General features: G+C 42.6%; 3 protein-coding genes across 5 annotated transcripts in view; all 3 read right to left on the bottom strand.

The window, feature by feature from the left end:
• Nucleotides 1-21,067, bottom strand: part of LOC117499160 (amyloid beta A4 precursor protein-binding family B member 1-interacting protein-like) — a 611,089-nt gene that overhangs the window by 335,848 nt on the left and 254,174 nt on the right. The gene's annotated exons all lie outside the window — the stretch shown is intronic.
• Nucleotides 966-12,508, bottom strand: LOC117499110. The gene is made up of 10 exons (XM_034151410.1): nt 12,242-12,508; nt 10,144-10,289; nt 8,746-8,827; nt 8,498-8,633; nt 8,149-8,351; nt 7,907-8,043; nt 7,677-7,818; nt 7,310-7,591; nt 2,465-7,220; nt 966-2,164 (listed from the first exon to the last, which is right to left on the bottom strand). The coding sequence occupies exons 1-10, from the start codon at nt 12,365-12,367 to the stop codon at nt 2,151-2,153; spliced, it is 6,024 nt and encodes a 2,007-aa protein (XP_034007301.1). The 5' UTR covers nt 12,368-12,508; the 3' UTR covers nt 966-2,150.
• cbsa (cystathionine beta-synthase a) lies at nt 12,965-20,895 on the bottom strand. 2 transcript variants are annotated; one of them, XM_034151450.1, is made up of 15 exons: nt 20,758-20,895; nt 17,921-18,197; nt 17,450-17,556; nt 16,884-17,018; nt 16,692-16,771; nt 16,392-16,596; nt 16,169-16,260; nt 15,775-15,900; nt 15,606-15,690; nt 15,413-15,518; nt 15,097-15,174; nt 14,855-14,989; nt 14,592-14,700; nt 14,168-14,252; nt 12,965-13,735 (listed from the first exon to the last, which is right to left on the bottom strand). In XM_034151450.1, exons 2-15 carry the CDS (start codon nt 18,187-18,189, stop codon nt 13,602-13,604), a joined length of 1,746 nt encoding a protein of 581 aa, XP_034007341.1. In that variant the 5' UTR covers nt 18,190-18,197; nt 20,758-20,895; the 3' UTR covers nt 12,965-13,601. The 2 variants fall into 2 exon arrangements, with proteins under 2 accessions (XP_034007341.1, XP_034007342.1); XM_034151451.1 differs by having other exon boundaries at nt 17,930-18,197.

The following is a 21,067-nucleotide window of genomic DNA, read 5'->3' as shown; positions in this document are numbered from 1 at the left end:
GAGGAATATTATCTGTTTTAATATTTTAGAAAACAGTTGGCATTTAAAGTGCAACGGTTGATGACCACCGGCAGTTATGAGATCAAGCTAAATGCTAACCTATTGCTACATCAACTAATCTCAGTATGTTACACTAGCTAACATTAGCCACCATGTGCTACAGCCATACCATGCTAACTAAAAGGGCCTTTTATTTCCTTTCATATTTTCACTTTTGTTGTGAATACTTTTGACATATAGTTCGAATATTATGCCGAGTAAAAGGTCATTTTTATCCGGAACAAGGTCAATCTTTATGAGCTTGTGTGTCATGGATAAAGAACAGCAAAACATCTGAATTATTGAAATTAAGAAACAAGTGTTTTACTGCCCAGGAAGTCAACAATAATTTGTAAGAGCAAGAGTAAGCCACTTTTCACCTCAAACGTTGCTTTAAATGTTCAGTTATATTTTCTTTAACTGTTATTTCTTTGGTCTTAGCAGGGTTTAGCTTAGACAAAACACACACACACACCTGTGGGTGGGAACTTGACTCTTCCTGCGGTCTCCTGTTTCTTCCTCTTCGGCATTCTCTCTCTTCCCGTCTGCGTCTACCACAACAAACATTGAGTCACATTTAAACTAAGAGATCTCCTTTCGGTCTGCATCGTTACATAATTACTCGGCTAGCTGAAACACATTTCATCTGTGGAATCAAGATGTTATATCACTGACCATGACAAAGGGGGATTTATTTCCTTTGAAATGACCCTGAAGTGTCCATGAAGCTCCTCTGGTAGGGTCAGCTCCTTTTAAATAAGGAAAATGTAATTAAAATTTAAATATTTGGATGTTATGTCCTCCAACAAACCTTTTAGTGCGGAGTTGTGCACACTTTTTGAAGTAATTCATCAAACATTAAAGCCAAAGGTTTTCAATGTTGAGGAATTGTCTTTTGAGTGATCCACATAATAAATACCGCTGTCTTATCTGTCGCCAGGGCATCGAAACCTTTTATTTCAAGATGTTGGCGCAAACTGCTCATTCCTCAGATGGAAACACACGGTGTGAAAGCCAGCCGAATAGTTGCAATTTGAAATCAGTTTTATTTTTTTACCTGAAGAACAAAATATAAACCCAGATCCAATACCCCCTTATATAATAAGCCATTGAAACTCTTCAAATATTTACAAAAGATAGAAAATAAAACATAAATAAATATAACTTCCTGCTGCTGCTGATATTAAAAAACGGTAAAACTGTGGTTTGCACAAACATTCCCCTTAAAAGAGAAAAAGTGTTTATAGACAGTAAAGATAACATCTATGGCTAGGTGAGGAAATATAATATAAACCAGAACGTTAGCTGCTCCACTCAAAGCGAATAAAACACAGAACATTTTCAGAAAAATATTAGAGAGACACTGGCACATTATTGTTATTGCTAAAAAAATATAGCTTGATGACAGGAAGTCCGTCCAGTGATAAATACCGTGGAGCAGCTTAGTATGTAAAATCCTTCAGTTGCAAATAATAATATGTTGTGTTTTGCAACAAATAATGCAGAGATTGGTGCACACTCCCCCCTACTGGTGAAGACTAGCTTAGACTTAACCCCATAGGGATGTGTGAAGTAGTTAAACAATAAAATACATTTTCCATACAGCAATTTTACAAATGTTCAAAGATTAGGAAAAATATAGGGTGTTAAAATAAGATTTGTTGAGTGTTTAAGCAGAAAGAATATTATGAGAACAGTGCAAAAAGCAAACATTATATGGCTTGTGAAAAATATGAATGGTGATGATAGCAGGAGCAGTCTCAACGTCAGTTTTTGTTTCACAGCTTTCAGAAGTCTTTTTAAGCCACATTAATCTCCAGGAAGCAGCTGGAAACAGCACGGCGGATCCAGAGCAGGCACTTCGCTGTACTGCTAACGGTCTGACTGGCTTTCAGTCCAGTTGTCTTTTATCGAGCGGTTTTCCCACGGCCGCTCCCGGGCCTTGTGTTACAGGCACATGCTGCAGGGAACGTCAGGACAACCCTTCAGGTCTTCCAGATGCACGAGTCCTTGCCAACATTGGGGAGTAGGTCATCCGGAGAAGTCTGATCAATGCGGGTCTACATCTTTGTTATCCCTCCAAAAGTCACTCTGATTTCTTTAAAAAGACGTTAAAAAATGTGGCCTGAAACAGGAAAAAAAGAGAATTATGACACAGCTACCCAATAACGTGGTACTTTATTACCATGATACAAATATCATCTGTTAAGAGTCACTATACAGTCCTCATTAAGGGCGTCGTAATTCACGATATAATCATAATATCTATGGCACAAAAAAAGTGAGTAATGCCATTATTTAAACGTGTATTGTCTTTATCCATTTGCACGGCGAATATATGTCAGCTGTAACGCCAGAGATGTCCCCGCTGAGGAACAATTAAAATATTTCTGATTAATTTTTTAATATCTATTTCATGACTCACCCTCGTCGTCGGAGTCGAATCCAAAGAGGTTGGAGCACTTCTTCAGCTGGAGGTGACCCTGCAGATCCTCGGCGCTGTTGAAGGTCACGAAACAGTTGGCGCAGCGTTGTCTCTGCAGAGGCCCTGCAGCGCAGGTCTGCAGAGGGGGGGGGCTCTTCTGAGGCAACTGAGAGAACGAGGGCTCCTTCCTCCGCTTCGGCATGGTGATGTACTTCTCATCCAGGTATGCAGTCGGTGGGGGACGCACATACGGCCTCCTCCCGTACCCTGGAAGAACTTCCTGTTTCACTTCCTTTGCTGCTTGTCCGTTCTTCAGTGGAGTGTAACCAGGGCTGCTGGTTAGAGAGCTCTGTGTTTCCTCTTCCTTTAGAGCCCTCGCCTCTGCTTTCACCTCCTTCTCCTCAGTGTTCACAGGCTCCTCAGACGCTGATGCACCACTCGGATCTTGGCACGTTTTCTTGACAATCTCTGCGTCACCTTCCTCTTGTACATTCTTGCGCTTCTTATTTGCTGTGTTGGGGTGAATGGAGTTTTCCTCTGTTGTTCCCTTCTGTGTTTCTGCATCTCCCACACCAGTAGCGCTCTCTGCTAATGTGCTAGCCTGTTTCTCTGCAGATTTGGACTTCTTTAACAGAGATGTTTTGCTCACATCTTTGCATCCCTTGGGCATTTTCTTATCAACTTTTTTACGAATTTGGTCCTGCTTTTCCTTTTTCCTCTTTTGTGGTTTCCTTGACTTTACTACTGTCTGTGTTTTCTCTCCTGAGGTGTTGGGTGGTGCGGTGATGAGATTTAAACCGTTAGCAGGCACAGAAATAGAGGAGATCGACGTGGCAGGACTTGTGGAGGCAGACGTTGGTTCTTTGACAGGACTTTTCTTCCTGACAATCTTTGCATTGGCTTTTGTTTCCGTAACCTTAAGCTTCTTTGAGTCCGAAGGAGCAGTTAGGCTACCGTTTCCTGTGGCAGCGCAGCGTTTCTTTACTTTATTCCTCACTTTGTCTGCAGAGGTGGTGCTGATTTCTTGATTCAAGCCGTTAACTGCCACAATAGCTGTAGAGATTTTGTTTTGTTTAACATGATTCTTCTTCATCTGCTTGTTTATCTTAGACTTTGATTCGTTGATTGATGTTTCTGTAATTTTTAAAACATCCTGGACGTGCAAACTCTTTTCTTCTTCTTTTGACTCGATCTTCTCTGCTTTAGTTGTTTCCACCACAGTTTGACTGTTTGGAGCATTAGTCGTGTTCTCATCATGCACAGCCACCTTTGCCTTCGGAGGACGCCCTCTTCTTTTCTGACCTTTTGTGTCGACTTTGACCTCCTTCTTCTTGAACTTGTGCCTCACTTTGATATTGTGTTTTAACGCAGACGAGATGACTTTGTGACTTCTGGTTGTGTTTGTTACTTTTCTCAACATGTGCCTTAATCTGAGATTAGGGCCAGCGGGCTGTGTGCAAGTGTCCTTGTTAGAGAGATTCTTCAATACGTGTGAATCCTTGGTCTCCTTTTTCTCTTTCAACTCATCTTTCTGAACAGACTCGGCTGGTTTTTCGGTTGACGAATGATGTGTGGCGTCTCCTCTTAATTTACGAGCAGATTTGACACTCACAGACTTATTTGCAGTAGTTTTTGGCTTATGATTTGGCTGTTTCTTCCCGTGCAGAGTGTTATTGTGTTTGTCTCCCGTTTGCTCATTGGTGTTCTTGTCTGCTTTAGTGGATTTGGAAGCGTAGTGCTCTCTCTCATGAAGATTCAGTGCCCAGAGACAGATAAACAGTTGCGAGCAGCCAGGGAGGCAGCACACTGCCTGCAGCGGACTGTGCTTCCTGGTGTGGCGTCGCATTTCTATCCCAGTTTTGAACCTGGCCGCACATCCCTGATGGAGGCAAGGATGCCGAGGAGCGAGCCGGTGTCTTTCCACGTGGTGCTGAAAATGTTCAAAACTCCACATGACCCTCATGCAGCTGCTACATTTGCCGTCTCCTACACGGAAGGCCAGGTGTAAAACTTTCTCCTCGCCGTTGTGATCTTCGAGAGCGTGGTAAAGGAGCGCAACACGTTTTTTTGACTGGTCTGTAAACCAAGCGCACCCCTTCACCGGACAGCATAGTTTCTCTTTTCGCTCCACACTTTTCTCCTCAACGATTTTCCTACTTTCTTTTGTGGAGTCTTGGTTTTCTTGTAACCTGGGACTCTCAGCTTTATCATTTGTTCTTTGTGGAGAAGTCTCCTGCTTTGTTGGCTTAGCTCCCGCGTCCTTCTTCGGTCTACCAAGCTCTTCCTTTTTGAATACAATATGCCCATTTATCTTCTGAACAGGGGTTTTACTGTTAAGGTGCTTTGAAGGTTTCTTTTCATGTAAAGATCGACCGTCCACTGACTTGGATCTCAACTCTCTGGATCTGGATGGGGTTGAATCTGGAAGGCTTATTGATTGAGAAGAGTCTGTGGATCTCCTTTGTCTCTCACTACTGTGGCGCCGTGAAGACATGAGAGCGGTCTTGGCTTTGGAAGAGGTCTTAATTGTGGAGACATTTTTGGTTTTAGACACAGGGTTTACTTGAGCGGCCGACTCTTTGCTCCTCTTCAGCTTCTCTATGTGGTCGGACAGGTGCATCATGGCCAGAAGGTCGTCTTTGAACATCGTCCCGCAGAACATGCACTCGTCCCTGCGATAGTGGAACATGGCGTGTGCTATGACAACACTCCCCTTAAAGGTCTTGTTGCAGAAGGTACAACAGAACTCCAGCTTTGATTCCTCCGTTTCTGGTAGTTCGCTTTCATCAAGTGTTTCCAGATCAACGAAGGGAAATCCCTCTTCCTTCACGTCAGAGAGCCCAGAGCTGCTGGAGGTCTTGAGGACCTTACGAGGAACTCGAGATTTCCTTTTCACCACCAACCCCGTAGAGGAGCTGTCCTGTGGAGCTGGCTGTTTGTGATTCTCCAGGTCTCGAGCGAGGGCCTCAGGTGCAAGTTCAGTCACCACTTCTGTTACTAACGTCAGAGCAGATATGTCCTTTATACTGTCTTTATCAGCAGGTGTGACCATTGATCCTCCATCTGTATCATTTGCACTAGGCACAGGTGCTTTTGAGAGGGAAACATCTGCAATATCCACGACGCAAATGCTGTTGACGACAGTGGGGAGCATCTCTGTGGGGTCAGCTTGGGCCACGGGAGTTTTGCTCGTTTCCGCCTGAGGAGAGATTAACTTCAGCTCTGGTTTCACTTCCAGGGACTCTGAGGGCGTTCGATCAGCAGCTCCAATGATTGAAACCGTGGCTGTATTTGAGACTGGAGGGATTTTATCAGTAACTAGCGTCTGCGAGACCTCAGGTGGAGTTGTTTTGGACTCCACCTTGGAAGCCTCTTTTATATTTTCAGCCTTACAGCCTTTTTCCAAACCTAAAGGTTGAGTCACTTCAGACGCCGTTGATGCTATCGTGACTTTCATCTCGACTGCAGACTCTTCACAAAGCTCCTTCTCGGAAGATATCGTTTGAGCTTGCAGGACCTTATCCAACATTGGGACTTCGGTAACTTCAGTTTTCGCTGCTGTAGAAACATTGTTAACTTTCATCTCAGCAGCAGACTTTTTGGAGAGTTCTCTTCCTGAGAATATCTTTCGTGGGACTGCTTTTGAAGTTGGAGCTTGAAGGACTTTTTCCGAAACCGGGGATTTCTCAACTTTTGCCGGTGTCAGCGAGGTGTTTCCAGGTTTAACGTCAGCGGCAGGCTTCTCACTGAGCTCTCTCTGCGGGTCTTTCGGGGGACTCCCGTGCACAGAAGAGCGTGTGATGGTGGACACCGAGCCTTGAATATTCACAGAGCTGCCTCTACCTTTCTGCCGCCGAGCATAACAGTGCAACTGCTGTAGAAACATGGCTGCATCCCGTGCTCTGAGAACCACCTCTTTGCCGTGTACAGGCTTCACAGGTTGCGACGAGGCAGGAACCTTCAATGTAGGTCTGTAAAAAAGCACTTGAGGGAAACCTCTTTGTCTGTTGAACGAGTCCTCAGTAAACGTTCCCATCAGCTCGTTGTCTGGTAGCGAAAGCTCAAGAACTACTTGTGGAGCAGCGGATGGTTTAACAGAGTCCAACGGAAACCCTTTCTTCTGCTTGCCGTTGTTCTTCTTGTCCGTTAAATGAGAGAGTTTGTGTTTGGAATTGTTCTTGAGGTCTCCGGATTCAGACCTCCTAACGACGGAGTGCTTTTGATGTTTCAACCCATGCTTTTTAATCCTAGGAACATTATTTCCTCCGTGAGTTCCCGAGTCTTCCAGAAGCCACTTGGGTTTTCTAATCCTCCGTTTCGCTGGGTTTTTCTCTGAGAGCCGTGTAGCCCGTCTAAGTTCTCCATACTCTGCGGCTACATTGTCCTGCAGTCTGTCTAGCTGCCAAAATGACCGCCTCAAAGGCTCCGATGATGGCGACCCTTGGTTCCCCTTCTTCTTTACAGTGTGGTCATTTAGCCGTGTTTTGCCTGTGCCCTTTATTCTCTTAGATGCCGTGTCAGTATCCTCTTTGTGGTGCCGTTTTTTGGCTCCTGCCCCCTTACTTCCTTTCTGACATACTGATTTTCTCGATCGAGAAGCAGGATCTTTGGTGCAATAGCTCAGGATCCATTTGTCCTCCGTGATTTCCTCGAGAGCACTGCTAACCACCTTGTCGCTCAGCAGCTTCAAACAGTTGGACCGCAGAGCAATGAGGTTCCAAAACTCTGGGTCAAAACACAGGTCCTTCTTCAAGACCTGCGGAGAGATGGAAAAGAAAATGTTAGACCGTCAGCTGAACAGAAATTCTGCCTTTTCTGTGAAGACTTGTTTAAAAAGTGTTCTACCTGCAGGGTTTCAAAGCGAATGTGGTTTCTGATGGGGCTGTTCTCCACGTGGTAGTCCTGATCAGGATGCATGTAAAGAAGGTACACCATCTTGTAGGTGTCAACTGTGCGTTCGAGGAAGAAGACAAGAAGAGCACAGGCCCGGGAAACCTCCAGGTCATTGGGTAGCAGGCCGGCGATGGTTTTGTAGATGAGGGACTTTGTTTTGACATCGCAGGGACGGCAAGAACCCAGCGCGTTAGCACAGAGCTCCACGCAGAACTGGAGACCATCTTCACCCAGCTAGTGACAGACAAACAGAGGTTTAACATCAATATGGAAATTGTATCTAATTAAAGAATATACACAGCGGATTAATGTCTGTCACCTCTTGCAGTACGGCTCTGATGAACGGGAAGATTGAGTTGACATTGCTGGCAGACAACAACAGCTGATGACTCTCCTCAAGTAGAACTTGCTTGGATGTATTCAATCGATTATGCAGTTTACTCCACACGAAGACGAGGTCACTGCGAGGATCAGAGATAGAAAGTGTTAACGCTTGTTTGAATAGGGGCCCTCAATTGGCGACACGCGATCAGATTTAGATTTGCTTACCACAAGTAGTACATGTCTCCTCTGCGTAGCTGCTGGGAAAGAAAGACTCTGCTGAGAGCGAGGAGCACCTCATCCTTTTCCTCACACTCCAAACTGCAGATGATGTGAATTGCATCTTTACCGTTAAAGTCAGCCACCTAAAAGAATTGATGAAAATGTGAGCATTAGTTAAAGCCTAAGACTCTCATACACATTTCAAACTTCAAAGAAACAAATTTCCGCATTACAGTCACTCCACCCACCTCTTTATGTAGGCGGTCATGCTGCGAGGTTTTGAAAAGCCACGTGAGGTAGACCTGGAGGAAGAACAGGTGTTGTCCTGCGGTGGGATGCCGAGAACAACACTTAGCCAGCGCCAACGCTTCACTGACCCGCTCACAGGACAAGAGGTAGCGCACCCGCATCTCGAAGAACACCGGCAGCTCAGAGCTGACGCACACATCCACTGAGGAACAGTCAAGAGACAGATAAGGATTTAGTTTACTTTGATATGGCTTCAGAAAATAGCAGGACAAACACAAGGAACAACTATTGAGAACATTGGCAATGAACAAAAACCTATATAACACTCTACAGGAAGGGGAAACCTACCTTCACTCTGAGGTAAGCTGGACTCACTGAGGATTGCCTGTAAAGCTGGGCCGGCCCAAGGCCCGCCGCTCCGAACCGATCGCTCCACCTGAAGTAAGTGTACATTCTGATGCCTCGCAAGGGACAAGTGACATTCCTGAAAGAGCATGAGCACAATTTTTATTTTGGGAGCATTTTAACCATGGATATATAGTTCTGAACCGTTTTGAGACGCTAAGAATAAACAGAGATCTGCACTCCATGCTCACCTGGAACGTAACAGTGAAGTGTTTCAGTGGCTCCTGATGGAAGTCCTTCTGGTCAAAGAACAGCAGCAACTCAAAAACACTCCTGTGGGGAAATCAAAAATGATGTGGCTTCCTTTTACAAACCCTGATTTAAACACAGAAATTCTAATCTTTACGTTGCTGTAAAAACACTGACTGATAGAAAGGCAGAGGAATGCAGTTCATTATGAATCTTATAGAAACCCTGAGGGATGGAGTGAAGTCAACAGCTGGCAGCATGCCTGATCTTTTTCCTGGCTTACAAATGAGTTGCTTGAGCCAATGAACACAATCAACATTTAATTACATTACATGTCACTTGTTAGACACTTTTATTCAAAGCGACTTACATACTCAATACTGTAGGCAATCCACACAGGAGCAATTTGGGGTAAAGTGTCTTGCCCAGGGACACAACAACATGCTGACTGCAGTGGGGTTTGAACCTGTGACCCCCTGATACGAACACCAACGCACAATCCACTGCACCACACACCATCGTTAAAAGTTCTCATTGTTCTCTGTATGCAATTGATATTAAATGTTTTCTCTCTGTCAGTGAATTTTAAAGGATTCTAAGGTGTTTTATACAGAATCACAGCATGTTTGTGATTGAGGGAAATCCTCAACATGGCGATGGCTGAGCTGCCTGCACAAACTGTGCAACCAACAGCAACAGAGCTAACAGAGCTTGGAGGGGTGGGCTCTACGCTAAGGAACAGCACCATCAATGATGAATGATAACAGTGCAGAGCAGAGGCCATTAGCTAGCCAGTATGACATATACACAAGCATGTACTAACATGTATGCCCAGCTGTACCGTCTACGTGAACAAAGCGCAGATAGGCTTGGATAACAACACACACACACACACAGCGAGAATGACTTTGTTCTCTGATCAGGTACACATTACCCCCTTTTATCTCTACATAACAAATAGATGTTTATAGGGTTGTTAACTTGTGTATGGTTAAGAGATAATGCCTTGTTTTCTTAATGTCTAGTGTTTTTTCAGGGTGCGTGATGTTTAATGTTTGCTTTTCCAAGGACACATTGTGCAAGGCTAACTCAGTGAGGGGTATTAAAGGGTTTCATTCATTCACAATTTGACATCAGTTAAATTGTGAGCCAAGCAAAACTGAACAAACCAGGAACCAGAACACAACAAAAACAAACACTTTCTTTTTAAAGGGAATCTCAAAGGGTATTGGATATGTTGTTGTCCAGGCAGCAATGTAACAATGCCATTGTCAACATAGTGAATTTGCAAAGCTAGCATTAGTGATGAGCAAGAAAGATAGATTTCAAATAAAAAATAACCTTTCAAAGCAGTATGTCAAATCTGTGTTAAGTCTTTAGAGCAGGGTCTGTGTACTTACAAAGCCAGACTGCTGAGTGTGTGAAGAACATGATCACAGTTTGACGTGAAGAAGGTGGAGGCTCGGGCGAAGTAGCGGAGAGCTTTCTCAAGGATCCTGAGCTGAGGCTGCGGCACCTGCCAGCCAGAGGCATGCTGCTCCACCAGCTGCACGGAGAAGAGACAAAACAGAGACAAGAACACAAGGACAGTTAACAGCGTGTACAGTTTATCATGTATAGTCTGCGATATTAGATGTTTAACATCAGTTGGTGGTACATTGGTGATGCAACAAGATCAAGACCAGTGGCACGTATGCACTGTCAATGTCAACCAATGCTGTCTACCTCCTTTAAATATTGAAATACCCTGATTTTCTCCATTCCATAAAATGGTCAATCAATTCTGTTTGGGAATAAAACTGTGGGTAAACCAAAATAAGATATTTTAATGCCATGCAGCCCTACAACCAATACCTTGGTTTGGTACATTACATGGAAACACAGGATAAAAGAGACCCCTACATCCACTAATGTATGGTAATGAATGTGTATGGATGAGCCACATCTATTAATATAAACCTCAAATTAAAAACACATTTGGTACGGCATGTTGACTAACAGCTATTTCAGCAGCTTTCCTTTATAACACATTTATACTAAAGTGCGCAACCAAAAAGGAACATTTTAGTGCACCTTACATGATAATACTAACAATTAAACCGTAAAATCCCTATGATACAATGTGCTTATATTGCCCTCTAACGGTGGAGATCTAGGTCATCAGACTTGCGCACCACTTGAATGCTGTGAACTGTCACTATGCTGTCCTCAGGCCTTTCTCCAATCTATGACATATAAAACTGTAGCACAAACTTTGGTTTGGCTCGATGGACTCAGATAAAATCGTTGTTCTTTTTGGTTGCAGCTTTATAACTTGTGTTATCATCAGAGATAGACCTTGAGTGTAAAGTTTAAGTGGCATGCTAATAGCAAAATATTATCTCGGATTTGACCACATTATGAAAATGTCAAGGTATGAGGACATATTGTGATTACAGGAATTATGTCATGTAATAATGCAAATGTAAATATACTTTTACATGTGTTTTTGCTTATTAATCTAGCTAATAAAGCCATAATAAAAGTTGGTCTTGGAGGCAAATACATCATAACTAAGGCTGCTAATTGCATAACAACATTAAGATAGAGGTTGGAAATTCCTCACTAGCTAACTGATAACCAAACGTGTTGTATACAGCTTCATAAGTTGTGTTTTCATACAGAGAATTTAAAGTTGAAATGGCATGCTAATAGCTCAGAAGCAACCTATTTCCTGGATTTGTCCACAGGAAAACAAAACACCCTTTTTCACTCTTGGTGGTAATGCTAAAACCCCGTTTAAGACTCTCTTTAGTGAATATTTACCAGCAATTCCAGACATTTAAATGCACTAAATGTACTTACTGTATCTATGCATTTAGATTAATGCATAACAAAAATGTCAAAGTAAGAGGACATGTTGTGATTATGTCATTTAAAACGGCAAAGGTACATTTACACGCCATGTTGGTTAAGACGGATAATTGAGCCTAGTCAAAGTTGGTCTTCCAGGCAAATGCATGACAACTAAGGGTTGCTAATTGCATAACAACATTAAGTTATAGGTGAGTGTACGTCCACTAAATTACTCCCTGGCTAATTAATAACCAAACTTGTTGTAAACGTGCAAAAAAGTTGTCCACTCGGCAGTTTGGTAAACATTCAGCAGACTAACTAATCTAACTTTTGGCAAATTGTGGGCTAACTGGCTAAAGCGATTAGCCGTGTTAGCTAGCTAACTGTACTGTCAACACGCGTCAATATTTGATTGATTTGGTGACTCAGACGATTCGATAATGTCTTTAAATCTGAGGCTGGGATGTCAGTGATAATGTTTACGATATGTTAATGTGATATATTCGTTTTTGAAGCCAATACGACTCGTTTGCTAGATGCTAACAACCCTAGCTGCTAATGCTAGCTGTGTAGCGGCCAGTTCTGGGGGAGGGGAGTAGGCTAACATATATGCTATTATCTCTGTCAACAAGCCTGTCAACAACTTCAGCCACGGCTCCTTACCTCGCAAAAGTCGGAGCAGAAAGGCTTACTGTCGGCCTGCAATTCTTCACTTGAGTAGCGGCCCAACAAACTCTCTAATTGTTTTTCTAGCCCCTCTAACTCGCACCCACTGCCCTCCTCCGCCATACTGCCTGTGTAGCCTTGCTCGTAGCAGCAGCTTCAACACAACACATACATCGCCACGGACGGCGCTGATTGGATACTGCCAACGTAAAGGGGTTCGCACCTTTCCTAATCCAGCGTGCACCGGAGAAGAGCTTGTCAGGGCGGGGACTTACCTCTGCAATTAAACACAGGTAGCATCGAATGGAGCCCCGCCTGTACGGTAGTAAGTGTTCACTATAACATGCGCCACAAACCACATGGCAGACACAAACACAGCGCGTTAATGAGTGCTAATATTTGCGTTTACGTCTTGTTGTATAAATTAGGAACATTTGATTACGAATATATTAGTCATTCCAGGTTGCGGTCAGGTACTTTTTGTAAACTTGTATATCACCTCGAGCATATTTTGTTAGTGACCTGTTAAAATAAAGCAATATCTGCTTGTGATAACTTCAACATTCATTTTATTGTTTGATTTTGAGGATATTATTGGGTCTGAAGTTATGAAAAACGGGAAATGAATAAAAGAAAGTCAAATTAAATAAGTTTAATGTTGATTTGTTTCTAAATAACATAGCAATTTTAGCGAAAACACTAGAAATAATTTGCAAACAGTCAGATAATACCGTAAAAGCTTTATTTAATCATACACATTCATTAAGGAAAAATAAAATGAAATAAAAAACATTTCTCTCAGACATAGCAAAGATTAAATACTTTAACTTTACAGTTACATCACAGGCGCTGTGTTGAAAAAAGAAAGCACACCAAATCACCAATAGATTTAACTCTGCATGAACTTTTTTGGGCACATAAAAAGAGCAGCACTGGGAAGATAATATGCTTATATACAGCAGCTATCTACTTCTTTATCTGATCAATTCGATTTTATACATGTCTATGTCTTGTATCTGATGTTTGATTGATGCAGACTACAGTGAAACATGTTGACAAATAAAAATAAAAGTGGAACGCAGATGCCTTTTTTTAAGACCCTGATACAAAACAAAAAGCGTGCTTAAAAACATACTAAAGATTCGCTTTGAGCACTAAAAGCAAATATAATAATCTTAAGTAACCCTATACATACATGCGCAACATGTTTTGTTTATTATTCCTTAAGACTCATTTCCAGAAATACAAAATATGATCAATGTTTTTCTTTTGAGAACTAACCTCAATCAAATAATTTCACAAGATTATTTTTGAGCCATCTTCTTTGTTGGTGTTAAAAAAGTTAGAGCGTTTTGGTTCAGTTCAGCTCGTCGGTGGACTCCGACATGGATCTCTCCCTCCTTTCCCGCCCTGTGACGAAGGCTAGCAGGTCGACGGCGGTCACCACTCCGAAAACCATCTGCTTCAGGCTGGGAGAGCCGTCCGTCAAGTCTGAGGGAGAAAAGGATGGAAGAGAGAGCCGTGATGAGTAGGACAGAGATAACAAAATTATCAATTAACCATTCGCTTACTCTTTTAAAGGGGTCCTATTATACTCATTCTAAGGTTCATATTTGAATTGTGTGCCTCTACTGTGACTTGCTTACATGCTTTAATGTTCGAAAAGATCTTTAATGTTCGAAAAGATCTTTATTTTTCTCAAACATATGGAGGGATTTTTCAACTTGTGTTTTTGGATACTGCCACCAGAGGGAGCCAAGGCTACACAAACACATTTTATCAGCTTTTTGGATGAAGAAAAATGCACCTGCAGGCTAGGTTAATGAGAGTATACAGTATGAATGAAAGAAGTGTGTGTGTGTGTGTGTGTGTATGTGTATGTGTATGTGTGTGTGTGTGTATGTGTATGTGTATTATACTTACATTGGATCTGTTCATGTACCACCAGGGCAAAGTGGTCAGTCTCCAGAATGCGGGATAACTTCCCCAAATTATCATTCAAACGGATCTAAAATAAAACAAATAATAAATAACATGATCAATATTAATATAATTAAGCAAATTATGCAAAATGGCGTACAATGTATTTGATCAGTGATACATTTGACAAAATGAAATTCAAATCTGGTTATTTCACTGATTTAAGTCCCCAACGTCATAAAATTGTTTACATTTTTTTAAATATTTGCTCACCCAAATATAAACTATAATGATAGTTATACAGATTTTTGTTTCTATCTTTTTCTGTTTTTATTTTTTGTTGAAGAAATGTAAATTATTTAGCGTATAACACAACGATCAGTCGCTTGGAAAATATAAAATGAGACAAAGAAATTAAAAAGCTCACCTGTTTGAACTGCTTGTAGAGCACTTTGCTGACGGGGTCCGACACCTTGATCTTCCCCGCCAGGATACAGGCCAACATGTTCCCTAGTGTCACCATGCCCAGGATTACCCTGCACACACACACACACACACACACACACATTCAAACGTCAGTATTTGCAGAGCACAAACAGGGGCTGGATTAAACACAATGTACCAAAAGGGGATGCAGGCATACGGTATGTCAGTGCGACCGGTATCTACTTTCTCTTTCAGGACACTCACCCAGCCTCGTCCACCACGGGCGCCTGGTCGAAGCCCTTCTCCTTCAGGATTTTGATGGTCCTCTGACAGGTGACGGTGGGCAGCACGGTGAGCGGGGCGGACAGATTCAAACCCTGCAGCCTCAGGTTCCACCACCTGAGGAGCACATATAACTTTAGCTTTTTACATCAAAAATCATAGTGGTGTTCCTACGTGGAGACTATCCAAAACGTGTAAGCATCAGAAATGTGTGTTACACATACCAGGGTTTTTTCACCATGAGGTCCTCCTCACTCAGGAAGCCCTTCTGCACCATCCACTTGTCACTCAGGAACTTGGACCTTGAAGGAGGAAAAACTAACTGTTATATGCGATAGCTAACCTAAAGAAAAACCCCAAATGGTATGTATTGTGGGATTATCATCTAACATCAACATTATTATTATAATGTTTTTCTGAGAAGCTCTCTTATATAATTTATTATAAAAGCTGATCAAGTATTTGTTAGAGGAGTTTTCATGTGGAAAAAAACTATCTGTAGCTGCTTTAACTACGTACAAAATGTGTGTGTTTCCTTACATGTAGTTGCGGACGGAGTCTGGCAGGATGACCACACAGCGCTGGCCCTCCTTCAGATCTTTGGCCATATTCACTGCCGCAGCCATGGCGGTCCCAGAGCTGCCACCTGATACAGAAAACAGCTAAATGTGAGTTGACCTCTTCACCTCACCCACAAGCCTGGAGTCTAAGTCAGCAGGAAACCTGAGCTCACCGCACAGCAGGCCCTCCTCTCTCATCAGCATGCGGGACATGTTGAAGGACTCCTCGTCGTCTGACTTGTACCATGTATCAATGACCTGAAGTCACAGAGATCATGTTATGTGGTGGTGAAAGTCAGGTCCACATAAGAAAAAAGGAGGTGATAATAAAGGGGAACTCACTGATCTGTCGAGCACGGTGGGGATGAAGTCGTACCCGATGCCCTCCACCTCGTACTGGGTCTTATCGGTTCTGTTGAGCTGCTCGGGCTCGGCCAGGATGGAGCCTTCTGGATCAACGCCAACAATCTGCACACAACGTAATTAAGGATAAAAATATTGTTTTCTTTCAAGCCCAAAAAGAGACTTGTTTCTGCAACATTTATGTCTGTGGGGATATTGTTTATATGAATGCATCTTCTACATGCCTCGCTCTTTGGATAACACGAAGCAGAGATTTATTAAAGAGGGCCTATTCTGCTTTATGCTGTTATACAGGTATACAGTAAATGCTCTGCAAAGGTTCAAGTCCCTGTGTTCACTCCCACACAGAAATAGTGAGTGTAATGAGACTCACCTTGATGTTGGGGCATCTTTCTTTCAGTTTGCGGGCGATGCCAGTGATCGTCCCCCCGGTGCCGGCGCCTGCCACCAGCATGTCCAGTTTACCTGTGAGGAGCGGGGTTAGGTCAAAATCAGTTATGAAATACAAATAAAAGGCATTAATGAAATTTGCAATCATTATTGAATTGATATTATGGTTTGCATATTGATTAGATATGGGTAAGATATCCTCGTACCGCCGCACTGCTCCAGGATCTCCTCGGCCGTGGTGTCGTAGTGAGCCAGAGGGTTGCTCGGGTTGCGGTACTGGTCCAGGATGTGAGAGTCGGGGATCTCGTTTTTAAGACGCCAGGCGACGCCCACGTGAGACTCCGGCGAGTCGAAGCGAGCGCTGGTGGGCGTGCGGACGATCTCCGCTCCGAGAGCTCTCAAGACATCGACCTATCAAAGAGGAGAAAAGTAAAAATGTGCAAAAAACATACAAGTATTTATAAAAAACAGAAGGTAAAGTGAAAATTAAGCAAAACAGGGCTCACCTTCTCCATGCTCATTTTCTCCGGCATGACGATGATGCAGCGGTATCCTTTCACGGCTGCAGCCAGGGCTAGCCCAATACCTTAAAGAAAGAGAAAAAACACCCATAAACCTAAAGTTTTACAACACTGCAATTAACATACCACCGACTCCTGTGAACTTAACCCCCCATAGCGACACATGCAGTTAATCACCAGTGTTTCCAGAGGTGGGCTCGATGATGGTGTCTCCAGGTTTGAGGAGCCCCGCCCTCTCCGCGTCCTCCACCATCCGCAGGCTGATCCGGTCCTTCACACTCCCCCCCGCATTGAAGTACTCACACTTGGCCACTGCAGAAAATACACAACAGAAAAATCATGTAATGCATTCTGTTAGGAAATCAATACAAATGTATATAAAAAATAGCCATTATTATAATATCTCAAAATAAGAAGAAATGCTTTATGCAAGATGCTTGCTTAAAGTTATTTTCCATCTGCTGTCCCCTCACACTAGGAATTATAAAACAAACCAAATACAGTTGTTCAATACAAATATAATGTTGCACTTTGTGCGAAGGCGGCGCAGTTGAGGCAGAAAAACCTGAAGAGATACAACCGACCTTAACTGCCCTGACCCGTTATATTTAAAAATACTCCTGAACTACAGTAACCTGTCTCACTGCAGCACCCGCCTGTTTACAATGTGTCATAAAGGGCTAACAGTCACACCTTGTGTCTGAAGTGAGAGCGTGTCGGGGCTTGAGAGCTGCGTGACTTACATAATTCACATTTGAGTCCAAAGGCTTTGGGGATCTTGTTGATGCGCACCAGGGGGGTGTCGCCGATCCGGTGCAGGATGTTCGGGAGAATGGCAGGAGCGACGGATCTGAGGAAGAAACAGTGTTTTTACAATAATATGCACAGAGACACCGCTGAAACCTAACTCCACTTGTTTTATTAGTGCTTTGTACTGCTGCAGGAGATAATAACACTTTGTGAGGTGTGTTATTTGCCAAGGGCACGCCCCATGAGTTTGGTAAAACTGGTTTCAAATGGAATAAACAAAATCATAAAAGTAAAATCCATCAGTACGAAGACATATATTAAAAATGTGTAAATCACAATATATGCACTGGTGAATAAGAACATATAAAGATATAAGAACACAGTTAAGAGTGTTTTAACTGCAGATGGGGAAGTCCAGTAAAGTGGTGACAGGAACATTTGAATTTGAATTTGTTTCACCACACCTCACTGACCTGGGAACCAGTGCATGAGGGGACTCGTCTCTCGAGGCCCCCAGGCTCCACGTGCAGCGGCTGGGGAGGTCAGGCCGGATCCACTTCCTCTCCACCACCGCATTCATCGTGTTGATGTGCTCCGTGTCGAGGCCGTTCAGCGGGATGGAGCCCTCCCGGAGTTTCCCTTCTCCGTTGGTGTGGCTGAGCAGCTTGGCGGCGTGGGGGCACACCACCGGGCCCTTCATGGGGGCCTCCTTGGTTGAAGGAACTGATGGCATGGCTTAGTCTGGGTAGAAGAGAGGAAATAAGGAAGTGCGAAGATAAATCGGTGATGTTTTTAAATGTTCAGGGGCAGTGCGAGTGACTGTAGCGAGTGAGGAAGTACTCTGATCCTTTCCTACGGCTTCAAAGTACTCCTTCACAAGTCCTGAAAATGTAATTTATTAAAGGGGCCCTATTATGCTAAATTGTATTCAAAGTTGTGTTTGCTGAAGGGGGGCGTGTACACAAAGCCTTGAGGAATATTTTAGTTACTTAGCGGATTCTTTAAACTAAATCCCATTTTGCTTGTTTGTCGGCAAAAACTAGAATAAGAAGCTCCCATTAAGCCTACTTCTCATGGCTCATGAAAGCAGTGGAAAGCAAACACCGGACCACTCCTTTCTTTCTTCCTTCCCTTAAACGCTGAGTCATTCCAGCATTGCCAAAAATAAAAGCTCCATCATGCTTAACTATCATCCTCTTCCCTTTTTGTCCTCATTTGCCTCTGCAGAATTTCGAGACAACTTAAAAAAAATCATGATAAGCAAACAAATTAGTCTGACCAGTTTCGCTTTCATTATAGCTTTGTCAGTAAAGGCCTCCGGCTACGGGCTGAACAAACTTTTGTTAATATTACATCAGTCATATGAACCTGGTCAATGAGCAGAATATGTCCTCTTTTGGTAATGTTGTATTTTAAGACCATATCATTTCTACTTTTGCTGAAGTAAACAAACCAAGTTCTTCTTCCACCTCTGTACGCCCCTATACAGTTTGACATATCTGTTTTCTTAATGAATACATCCATCAGGTTTCTCCACATCGGAAAGGCAACAGATGAACCTTCACTAACACACAGTGCAAACACCGAGGCCAGCTGTTAAATAGTTCAGATGACGTCCGCCACACAGTGAAACAACGTCGGCTAAAGCAAACAGCTCTGCATGCCAGAGAAAACAGCCCCGATATATATTGCTTTAGAGTTAGTGACGCTCTAGTAAACCCCATGTTAGGTAAACTATGGAAAAAACGAATAGTGCACAGGGGAAGCAGTAACCCACCTGATTAATGATACTAATACTAAATTGAAATTGTATTTGTTGACTTTCCAGCATTGCTGATTGCTATCTATCCACAAAAGGACAGCAATCTAAGGTGTTACTCCTGCTGTGGTTCTACCGTCCACAGTATGAGTGGTTAATGTTGGAAAGAGTAGGTGGTCTCTGGTGGTTTTGCAGGGTTCAACTGGGGCAACGTGATCCTCCGTGAGAGAGCACATGCAGCACTGAGCCCAGGCTGCACAACGGAATAAAGACTTACAAAGAGGATTTACAGAGCAGCAACATTTTTTGTTAATAAGCCACACTTAAGCCAATAATCAAATACCTACCAGGCTGAAGGAAAACCAGTGCAAAAATCACCTGATCTTAACCTGGCAGCTTTAAACCCATCATAATGAAAAAAAACATTGTATCAGACTTGGTTATCTGCTTTAATTGAGGCATTTCTAATCTCCCTCGGTATGTGCTGTGCTCTCAAAGCTGTACGGCAGCCCCTTTATGATGTAGGTCTATTTAAAAAGTCACATAACTGCTCTGCCAGCCACGTTGTATCAGCTGGTCAATAGAAGAGCACACTATAGATATTCATTCAGCCATAAAAAATTGTGGACCAGCAGGAATGCATGGGGTAAAGAAACAATGTAAAACAGCAGGCATGTAAACCTGAACTCACATGGTCAGTATAATGTCACTGTGATTCAATGAGTCAGGAAACGAGTTTAATGGCCATTGCAACTAATTGAGTTGAAAGCAATACAGTCACACCAATTAATCTTAACGAAATTGTGTATTTTAAATCAAAATGCCCGGATTTGACTAGTTCCACCTGCTAAAATGTTAATAATTAGGCTCTTTTTCCGATTAAAAGATACATATATATATTTGGTTTTTGAACTGTTAAGGACAAATAAAGGAATTTGAATTCGTTATTGTTGTAAACAAAGAAAATAATCGGTTAATCGATCAAATCAGGTGCAAATCAATCGCTGGTCGTAACTTAGGAGTTTACCTGCTCAAATGTGGGTATTTCCTGCTCTTTTTTACTATATAAAATAAATATATTAAGGCAAAACAAGGAATTAGAATTAGTATCTGCTTAATCGATCAAATAAGGTACACATGAATTGCTAGTTGTAGCTGCATTTAACACTATTAGCCGTTGCATCTGATGGAAATGTGAATATAGTACATATTAAACTGCAGCTAATAAATATAATATAAATGATTGAGGACATTAAACAAGCTACAAGATGCAGCACTGCCTGGATGGATAGCAGAAAATGAAAAACGTAGACGTAACCGTAAAATATAATATTTAACAATATATATATCGAGTATAGTATAGTGCAGGGAAACGTAATTATACATCAGACTAGCTGTAAAACAGTGCAATACCATGCTACTGTTACATCAGAACCGGTTTTCTCAGTCAACGACCATAAAGTCAGACAGCCATGTGTTTAATACCTCATTTTTTACACTTCTCTTCTCTGATATTTGTATTACGCGTTAATTCCCACTCACCTTGTACTTCAAATGTGCCCTAAAAGCTTTAAAAGAAACAAAAATTCACAAAGGGACCCCGGCGTAGACGAGCACCAAGGACAACAACGCGGAGTGAGCAACTTCCGATTGAGACAGCCGTATTGGTGACGAACCACGTGGACCAAACGGGGAGGACCTAGGCAAAGTTGAACTGCGCTCTCTGATTGGCTGCAGCGAGGGCGTCTGTTAAGACTGCTCAGCCAATAAGAGCAGAGACTTCCAATACGGGTTTGGGAAAACGCTGTGTTAAAGTTACCAGCACCATCTGTTTACCTTTTATTGACCAAAC

The sequence above is a fragment of the Trematomus bernacchii genome, unplaced genomic scaffold (genome assembly GCF_902827165.1).
Source record: "Trematomus bernacchii unplaced genomic scaffold, fTreBer1.1, whole genome shotgun sequence".
NCBI classification, from domain to species: domain Eukaryota; kingdom Metazoa; phylum Chordata; class Actinopteri; order Perciformes; family Nototheniidae; genus Trematomus; species Trematomus bernacchii.
This window is presented reverse-complemented; position numbering and strand designations above follow the sequence as displayed.